Source organism: Engraulis encrasicolus, chromosome 16 (assembly GCF_034702125.1).
Source record: "Engraulis encrasicolus isolate BLACKSEA-1 chromosome 16, IST_EnEncr_1.0, whole genome shotgun sequence".
In the NCBI taxonomy this organism is placed as follows: Eukaryota; Metazoa; Chordata; class Actinopteri; order Clupeiformes; family Engraulidae; genus Engraulis; species Engraulis encrasicolus.
Genome location: NC_085872.1, coordinates 18,557,291 through 18,567,472, shown reverse-complemented (window position 1 = coordinate 18,567,472; position 10,182 = coordinate 18,557,291). Strand labels below are relative to the sequence as shown.

At 40.4% G+C, this 10,182-nt stretch overlaps 1 protein-coding gene across 1 annotated transcript; it reads left to right on the top strand.

Moving 5' to 3' along the window:
- The first annotated feature begins 4,749 nt into the window (after window positions 1-4,749).
- kiss1ra (KISS1 receptor a) lies at window positions 4,750-9,608 on the top strand. Its single transcript, XM_063219914.1, has 5 exons — window positions 4,750-5,008; window positions 5,868-5,992; window positions 7,958-8,093; window positions 8,530-8,768; window positions 9,145-9,608. The coding sequence occupies exons 1-5, from the start codon at window positions 4,750-4,752 to the stop codon at window positions 9,517-9,519; spliced, it is 1,134 nt and encodes a 377-aa protein (XP_063075984.1). The 3' UTR covers window positions 9,520-9,608.
- Window positions 9,609-10,182: the final 574 nt, after the last annotated feature.

Here is a 10,182-nt window from a genome sequence, read left to right as displayed (position 1 = left end):
TCTTTTAAACATTTCAAGAAATGCCGTCTCAAGGACATCTCGTGCCCGTCTTTCAAGATTCCCACATCTATGACGTCAGTCACCGTACCTCTTTCATAGAGCACAGGAACACAGGCTATCATCTGCCACTATTGGACTGGACTGGACTGGACACTCACACACACACACACACACACACACACACACACACACACACACACACACACACACACACACACACACACACACACACACACACACACACAACCCTTCAATCAAAAGACAATTTTATGTCAACATATTAGACAATAAAGTGTTTTGAATCTTGAATCTTGATTCATATGATGCCATAGTTTGCATACTTTGAACTACACATGGAATTCACCATTCAAATGAATAGCCTAAATGGAGGGCACCCATTATTTTGAAATAGTCGCAACTTGAAAACGATATATAACATCAAGTTTTCAATATCAAGTTATCACGGGTTAAGTTAATTCTCATATTTTCACATGATGTATAAGTGATGGGTCATGTGCCAACTGCACCATTTGCCATTCACAAGTGGATAGCATATGTGACTTTGAGATTTAGGTATATCATTATCATGGGTAAAAATTGAATTACTTTCTTTGGCTATATTAAACGCAGACCGCGTGAGGTGCGCACGGCGGTCAATAGTTAACGCAATAAAAAACAATTATCGTCGCACACTCAGAACTTCATGCATTTAATAAGACCAACGTTTCGGCTTAAGCCTTCATCAGGGTCATCTTGTAAGACGCTTGGTCTCGTTGGTCTCATTAAATGTACTGCATGAAGTTCTGAGTGTGCGACGACAATTGTTTTTTTTTTTCATAAAAAATTGAATTACTACAAAGTTCATGATTTGGCCCCTGTGTGTGTCTCATACTGAAAAAAAAATTCCCAGACCCCTGTGCAAATGAGGTGTCCCTTATTTTTTCCCCCAGGGAGTTGGCAACCCTATGTGATGGGCAAGTGGAGGTCACATGACTGAAACGTTGTAATAAAGCTTGGTGGTGGAATGGACAGCAGGATCTTTTTTTTTACCCTGGTGTATATTTAGTAATGAGCTTCACATTATCTATAAGTTTCAGCTAAGGCTTCAAATAAGTTTGCACCCAGCTTCCTTCACATTTGGATGAAGGCTGAAGTAGCTTATTGCATGAGAAAATGGGATAAATTATAATTCCGTGCAAAGAGAATTTCCTGTCTTACCTAGCGTCTTTGAAGATAAGCACTTCATTTTCGGTGAACAGAAATTTTTTCCTCATGCAAAATCTATTTAGGAATGAATGGAAGATAATTGGACTTGTTACACACAAGAATGCCTCTGAACCCAGAAAGCCATGTGAGGGTCTCTTTATGTAAACTAATGGCAGAGGAAAGTCTTCTCAAAATAACTGGCATGGGTTGCCCAGTGTCGTCAACAAAATAGCAAATTTATAAAATGAAAGAGAAGGAAAGTGCACTGTACACAGATGCTATGTATATTTCAATGCATCCCGTTTCCACATTTGATGGGAGAGTACCTCTCTGATGAGGTGCATTTAAATTGTTCATTTGTGGATATTGTGTTGAGAGAGAAACTAGAAACATGAAAGCAACGCTCGGCATTGGATGTCCCAAAGCAATTTCAGAAGTGATGTTAACCCTTCTAAAAAACCCTGCATGCCACATCTCCTTTGTAAAGTGACCTTGGGTTGCTTGAAAGGCGCTCTATAAAACCAAGTCTGTATTATTATTATTATTATTACAAATTGACAAAACTGTGAAATAATTTTGCAAACATTATTTTAAAGTTGATTTGCAGTACCCCGTATGTCTTGCATCCCATTTCTATCGATGATACTTTTTGTACACAACATCAGTGAATGTTAATACTTTACTTTAGGGATCACAATAGTCTACAATGTGTATGTATGGTAGAGCATCCATCAACTGTAACAGTATTAATTATGCATAACTGTCCAGTGTACTCTCTGAAGAAATTCCAAGTAGGAGAAGAATAGCTGTATAATAAGCAAACATACATTACATACATACAGACATATATATTAAGTAGAAATGAAGGCTTACAAGGACCTTACTAAAATTATATCAGTAGGCTAACTAAGGTCTAATTCATAATGAACAAGAAATGTGTGAGTACACGCTTAACAAATAAATTATGTTTAACACATGCCTTACACTTAATTAACACAGATGTCAGGTGTGTGATACCCAATAAAATATACAATGGACATAATTAACAACTATAGGCCTAATTAGTATCTTCATGCTGTACATATTTAGGACTACTTGTGGTACCAGATGTTAGTAAAATACGTTTCCATGAACACTCCCTCATTACATCTTGGGGTCTAAATGGTTGCTTAGAGACTAAACAACCCAATCATCTTTTTACTTATTTATTCCCCTCAAATCTCCAGTAGAGGATCTTCGTGACTATGTGTGTGTGTGTGTGTGTGCGTGTGTGTGTGTGTGTGTGTGTGTGTGTGTGTGTGTGTGTGTGTGTGTGCGTGTGTGTGTGTGTGTGTCTGTGTGTCTGTGTGTCTGTGTGTCTGTGTGTGTGTGTCATGACAAAACAACATCATCTGTTATCGGTCTAAGGGAAATTATGGAATTTCTAGGATGGATACTAGAGGAGGAAAACAAGAGATGCATGCCAAAAATAGGCTCTTTACGTCTAATGTCCACATCTCAGCAGAATCACCATCTGTTTAAAAACAACCGAGAAATCACAAGACTGCACTAGGCAAATCCAGTGATTGTTTCTATAAATAGCCTACTGCAGCTGAGGTTATTAAAAGATGGCCTCAGCTGTGGAAGTCTTGGCCAATGTTCCAGTTTCATGTCAAGAAGCCTCAATCTTTCTGAGGACAAAATAACTCAATAACAAATATTCTCTGCAGTTCAGATGACTTGTTATGCAACGTCACTTGGCTCAGCACCATATTGCACATTGTGGCCTTATACAGCGTGTGATTTCAGTGGTTATTGGATTAACTGGCTGTGTTCCAGCTCCACCGTCTACTGAGGTCATGGCAGTGACCTTATGCCTTTCATAGACAGTATTCAATGTTAAACCACAGCCACAGCCTGACCAAGCCCATTAAAATTCGGCACACTTTCTCTTTCTCTGCTCAGATGCTAGGGAGGCTAAGAGTCGACATTCGAATGCTGTCTCAGTCCCCATGTGGTGTCAAGAGTTGGCCAACTGGACCTGGGGGAGGTTGAAAAGTTCACCCTTCTGAAAATGGCAAACAGCATCACAATCGATTCTCAGTGGAATCTGAGCGTGCTCTGGAAGTAGAATACAGATCCATGTAGGTCTTTAAACAACTGACCTGTGAACAATTACAAATCGTATGGATTGTGTAGGGCAGCACATCCGGACTTTGCCATCAGGGGGGCTTGTTTCAGCAGGGAACTAAGTGTGCATTTTGGCAAACAAATTGCCCTGGGTCTTGCCATTCCAGTCAACATTCCAGCTTGGATAATGTAAAACATGAGTCCTGCAAGAGTCTCCAAGGCCATGATGCGAATAAGAAATCTCCAATTATAGCAGAGTAGGACGACGCAGGGCACTTGTATGCAGATGTACACAGTATGGCATGCCACTGGAGCACAATTTGTTTTCAGAAGGAGCTTAATAAAAAATTCAGAGAGAATCCCAATCTACCACAAGACAAACAGCTCAACGCTGATTGAAAAAAATATTCTTATCATGGTAAATGTGGTCACACTGATATTTTTAGTTTATTGAAACCACACAGTGCAGTGATTTATAAAATTGCTTGTGTGATTCAGTATCGTCACAAGCAAACTTTAAATATCTACCCCAAAATACAAAGAGGTCCCTCTCAAATGGAAAAAGAAATGGCTTTGTGAGGATGCTTTTGTAGCGTCATTTGTTCTGACCTTGTATCTGGCACAGTGATTTGGCATTGGGGGTTAACAATTTTGACATGCAGGCACTGTACAACACATCCACCAGTGGAATATTAACAGAGACAGACTGTTCTGTACATGTACATAGAATTAATTATGTTTGTATGCTTCATTCAAGCCAGTGTACCTGGTTAAGTGGGTACCTTGGCTTGGGCAAACACTAGGTAGAGAGTAAATGCAATGTCTAAGATTGGTTGTGTGCATTACAAATTACATGGATGATAGCTGTCTTTTACGGAAATGTGCCCCTTAGGTTAAAATATGCGCGTAGTGTAAAGTCGTGCTTTTGGTATGTAAGCAAAAATCTGGGGCTGGATGGATCAAGGCAACCTACTCCCAGAGCGCCTCTGTGCTGTCAGGGAGGTTGGACAGCCTCAGTCCAGAAACAGGGGGGGAATGTTGCTAGGAGACCTGACATCACTTCTTTATTCTGCAGTCATACTGGAGCCCACGTGTGTGCTGGCTGGCACAATATAAAGCCAATGAGAGCCGAGCGTGCAGTACATTGACCATGGAGGGCTCCTTTTTCAAAGACAGAAGGATGGGACACCTGTGTGCAGTGTCATGAACAAACAGGCTCCTCTAAAAGTGCTCCTCTGATCTGATTCGGACAAAAAAACAACAACACTGCTCTTATAATGGACTCAACCCCTACCATCCTTAGTACTGTCTTATTATTACAGAGGATGTAGAACATAGCCTACAGTGTGCATGTATACTTTTTTGGACGGAATTCTTGCAATGTAATTTTTTTGTAAGAACTACGCATAGCCTTTTTTTTGTTCACTCAGAACAATGTCTATCTCCAGCACTACTACAACAGTTCTGATGGATACATGGAACTTGTCAGAGGCTGTGTTGTTCAATGATTCTGCTCTGAACACCACCACTCGGGGGTACATCGCAAAAGCGGAGCATCCGTTCCTCACTGATGCCTGGCTCGTCCCTCTCTTCTTCTCCCTTATCATGCTCGTGGGGCTAATTGGCAACTCGCTGGTGATCTATGTGATCTCTAAACACCGTCAGATGAGGACCGCCACCAACTTCTACATAGGTGAGTGCCTCCATGATGACATTATCAAACCACTAAGACTGCGGGATGCGAAGATCACAGCCATCAACAGCCTTTGGTCACAACAGTTACAAATAGACAGTTGTAGCATAATTGTTGATGTGTTACAGTGTGTGCATGCCATCTCATTAACAGGCGATTTGTTTTTTTTACGTATTTACAGGGCATGATGACATCTTGATTAAACCCATGCAATTAAGTCCTGTGTGTTGTTTTGTTTTGTTTCTTTTCCCAAACAAAAAGAGATACTTATGAAGTTATTCAATGCATGGTTAAAGAAGCCTTACATGAGTACAGTAAAAAATGGGCCACTTGTATAATATGTGCCATATCACACATACAAATTTCATACACTACGGTATATTGCGAAACAAGAATGATATCTCCAAGTGTGCCTTACTCACATATGGGAAACATAAGAAATAGTTTTTTTTAGTATGTGACATATAGTAGTATAGTATATATATTTGAATCTTTTTGTGTCGTACATTCCTTTATGTATGTTTTTTTATATAATGGCAAGCCCTGTACCTGCAGTCTACCTCTTGTCACTGTCCTCTGTACTGTGCCATGGCTGATTCCAAGGCCTTTAAGGTCACTGTGTGTAATGCTCCCTGTGAAAGGAAAGTAAAGGTCCACAACACTGTTTGATGCTCCCAAGATTTAATGGCACGATGTTTTGTTATGTTGTGCCATTACATTTTGGGGAGCATCAAACAGTGTTGCAGACCTTTCCTTTCCTTTCAGTTGTCTTATGTTTGGTCCAGCACCTGTGCTACTGACATGTGTGCATTCTCTGACTTTTTGGATTAAAATGCTCCTTGTACCTATTGTCCAACAGCTAACCTGGCTGCCACAGACATCATCTTCTTGGTGTGCTGCGTGCCTTTCACAGCCACACTCTACCCTTTACCTGGCTGGATCTTCGGAGATTTCATGTGTAAAAGTGTTGCGTTCCTGCAGCAGGCAAGTGGCAGGATGGAAAACAGTACACACAATCAGCACCTTTACGGTGACATCTAAATTTGAATTATGCACCTGTGGTGTGGGTCTGAGGAAATATGTAGTTGTTGTTTATGCTCACAAGCAAGATTACACAGAATGGCAGTAAATGTCCAAAGATATATAATATAAAGTATAAATAAAGATAAAATAAAGGTTTAAAAATAAAGGTTTATAAGTAAAGGTTAAAGGTTCATAAATAAATTAAAGGTTTTAAACTGGATGATGGGCTGTGCATCACCCTGCATGTAATTATTTTACACTCATTTACATTCATGGGATTACCACGTGGTAGGCTTGGTGAGGACATTATATACATGACAACATTAGGATGTGCGTATATAGATGCATGAATAGTTCATCAAAGCCTGATCTTCAGAAGTAACACACAGTGGTGTGAAGCATGTTAAAATTACAGAGCTATATGAATAATTCACTTCAATTAAACTATAGACATGCTTTAGAAACCAATTTAATGTAATTTAAGTAAATGAGCCAATTATATTTTTCTGTTTATGACAAATGACTTAGATTCTGACAGCTACACAGCAAAACAGCAAAACATGGAGCAGCAGTATAGGCTTCCTATAGAGCTCCTCTCTCCCTGATGCTGCTGGGCACTCTTTGTAATGTAATAATCCTAAACGAATTAATTGCTAGTTTTTGATTCTACCATCGTAGTTCAACCACCGTCCCATTTTACCAACAGTACACTGAAAGCATAACCAAAACAGTAGTTTAAGCATATTCATATGATTTTCTTGAAATTTGGCCAGTAAGAACATGCATGGAAATGTTCCAAATGTTATATAATTAATGTGTTAGCATGGTCTTTAGTTGTATCACGCATACTGCAACATATATACTGTAGGTCTACTCTAAATGGACGCCAAGTAAATGTTCTTATCTAGCCTGATTATCATCGGCTTTCAAATCTCTTCGAGACTTGGTCTGACCAAGAGCATAACAATTAACATTTCCCAAACAGCATTTCCCAAACCGCCTCCCTTGGTTTGCTAATGATTGTTTGCTTCCCAACAAAGTGGGAGGAGTTTCCGATTTTGCGGTAACTCAGAAAGTACTTGCATTGCTCTTGACCTGACTGGTAGCAGCGCTGAAGCTGTTGCGTCACTAGGAGGGCACAGCATGGCTAGTTCTTATCTTGAGTAGTTTGCAGAAAAAAGCATACAGCATTTTACTGTTCAGCAATACACGTGAAATATAATGCGTCCACACACTTTTCACATGGGAATTTAACAGTTAATGGAGTAAAAGTCAATATTAGCTGTTGGCCTTTTGAAAAAGAGTCTGGCTCCTTTAAAATGACATATCCTCCTAATTAAGCGTGTAAGCATGGAAGCACATTTTCTCTTTAACCTAGGGAGTGCTTGAAATACAGCTACCGCATTTATTTCACCCAAAACAAAACATTTGAATATAACAGAAAATAATTCACTGCAACTTTGCCTAGACATCGACTGCTTAGAGAGGCTTCCTAAGGGCTACAACAAGTTACACACACTGCCAGGAAATTGCTATAAAATTGGCCACGTTTTCAGTACAAGAAACAATAACCGTGATTCAGAATGTGTTTGTTCTTTTGGCTTGGGGNGGGGGGGGGGGCTTAGTCACATCCTGCACTGGTGCACCTGGATTAATTAAACTGTCCTTTTATGGAAAAGCTCTGGGCTCTATTATATGCATGCATTAGCAGATGCCGCTATCTTGCTTGGGTTTACGTCAGAGTAATCCAAAACAATGGCATCAGGGGCAAGATTACTTTCTGACCTTTCAAACTCTCATTAACTCACTGTTCCACAGTCACCTCTAAGTGAAGCAAACCCATTCAGCTCATGTTACTGAGGTAAATTGGGGTGTTCTGAAAGGGTTTGGAAGAACATGTATGACTGTCTGTTTTTGCATTGTTAGGTTACGGTCCAGGCTACTTGTATCACTCTGACAGCTATGAGTGGAGATCGCTGCTATGTCACGGTGTATCCACTGAAATCCCTGCGCCATCGCACTCCTCGCATCGCTATGATAGTGAGCATCTGCATCTGGATTGGTATGTAAGAAATTCTAAAAATCCTGCAAAAATGAAAATGTGCTTAACCCCTTAAGACGTGGCTTTATACATTTGTTGTTACCAGTATGGTAATGACCAAGTTGTGGTGCATTACTAAAGGGCCTGTGTTGTGTCATAGTATTGTAGTGCTATGGTAGTTACATTTCAATGACTATTACAGCGTGCCACTGGAGGTACGGCGCGCATTAAGGGGCTACGCCAAATGTCATGTAGAATATTATTCAGTTGTTGTTATTGTCAGCAGGAATAAGCGATGTGTGTACCAGTTTTAAACAAAGTGTCCATTGACATACAGTGTTATTGTCTGCTAGAATATACGTACAAATGTACATAAAGCATGCACATAGTACATACAGTATGGTATAATAATAATATGTGCTGTACATTTCTCTAAACAATATGTTGCTTTGCGCAGGTTCTTTCATCCTCTCCACGCCAATATTTCTGTATCAAAGGATAGAGGAGGGCTACTGGTATGGACCCAGGCAATACTGCATGGAGAGGTTCCCCTCTAAGACACATGAAAGGGCTTTCATCCTGTACCAGTTCATAGCTGTTTACCTCTTGCCTGTCCTCACCATTTCCTTCTGCTACTACTTCATGCTGAAGAGGGTTGGCCGGCCTGCGGTAGAGCCTGTGGATAATAACTACCAGGTACATGCACCCAGGGCCGCTGACAGCTTTGGGTGGGCCTGGGACAAAGACATCTGAAAGGGCCCCAAACCCAGTAAATACAATGTAATGTGGATCCAATTCAAAATACACAATTCATGTATACCTCAGAATATGCATGACCATTCCATTACTCTTCCAACACCCTCTCTCCATTCATGTCTCATGAATACAGAGAATGTTCAGGTATTCCATAATTCCATCAGTCAGACAGCACAACCCTGGAAACATTACTGCTTTCTCTTTGCAAAGCTCTCATTGGTTTGGCAATATACCCTATTAGCCACATATCTGGCAACATATCTTAGTCCAGGATCAAAAACAGATAAATACATATTCAGTATTTGTTTTTCTGCAGGTTCATTTGCTGTCAGAGAGAACCATCACCATCAGGAGCAAGATTTCAAAAATGGTAGTGGTCATCGTCCTCCTCTTCACCATCTGCTGGGGCCCTATCCAGATCTTTGTGCTCTTCCAGTCCTTCTACCCAAACTTCAAACCCAGCTACGCCACCTACAAGATTAAGACATGGGCCAACTGCATGTCCTATGCCAACTCATCCATCAATCCCATTGTGTATGGGTTCATGGGAGCCAGTTTCCGCAAGTCATTCAAAAAGACCTTTCCCTTCCTGTTCAAGCACAAGGTACGGGATAGTAGTGTCAACTCACGCACAGCTAATGCCGAGATCAAGTTTGTTGCCACAGAGGAGAGCAACAACGAAAGAAAATGAGGACAGATTGTCTTGGAGCTGAACTAATGGGTGGCAGCCACTTCATAATCAATCAAGTGCCAAATGTTATTTTTGTGATTTTATATCCACACCAGACAAACAGCTACTGCCATTTTTTACCAACTGTACAAGTCCATTACAAACACATAGAGTATTTTTTACAAGATGTATGATATTCTCATGAAAATAATGTAGGACTACTGTATTGTGCAGTTCATAGTTCAGTGGTGTCATCTTTGATGCTAATTTAACTATTCAGCCCTATATCAATGCAGTAACAAAATCAGACTTTTACCATATATCAAATATTGCAAAAATCAGACTAGTCCAGTCCCTACGTGATACTGAAACACTAATTCATACATTTGTTAGTTGTACAGGTACATCTAGATTGGACTATTGCAATGTGTTGTTGTCTGGCCTTCCATCTAGCAAGTGGGCTTCACCTAGTGCAAAACACTGCAGGTAGGTTTTTGACAAAGACCAAGCAGTTTTAACACATTTCACCCATCCTAGCCTCCCTCCACTGGTTGCCTGTTCGAGCTAGAGCTGACTTAATGCTCCCCTACATGGATGGACTAGCACCTGAATATCTTACTGAGCTTCTTGCAGCATATGTACCAGCTCACCCTGTGCTTTTCACACATGCTGGTCTCCTGTACA

Coding starts and splice junctions, on each gene's coding strand:
- kiss1ra (XM_063219914.1), top strand. CDS start 4,750: ATGTCTATCTCCAGCACTACTACAACAGTTCTGATGGATACATGGAAC. Junction 5,009..5,867: donor CGCCACCAACTTCTACATAG/GTGAGTGCCTCC, acceptor ATTGTCCAACAG/CTAACCTGGCTGCCACAGAC. Junction 8,094..8,529: donor GAGCATCTGCATCTGGATTG/GTATGTAAGAAA, acceptor TGCTTTGCGCAG/GTTCTTTCATCCTCTCCACG.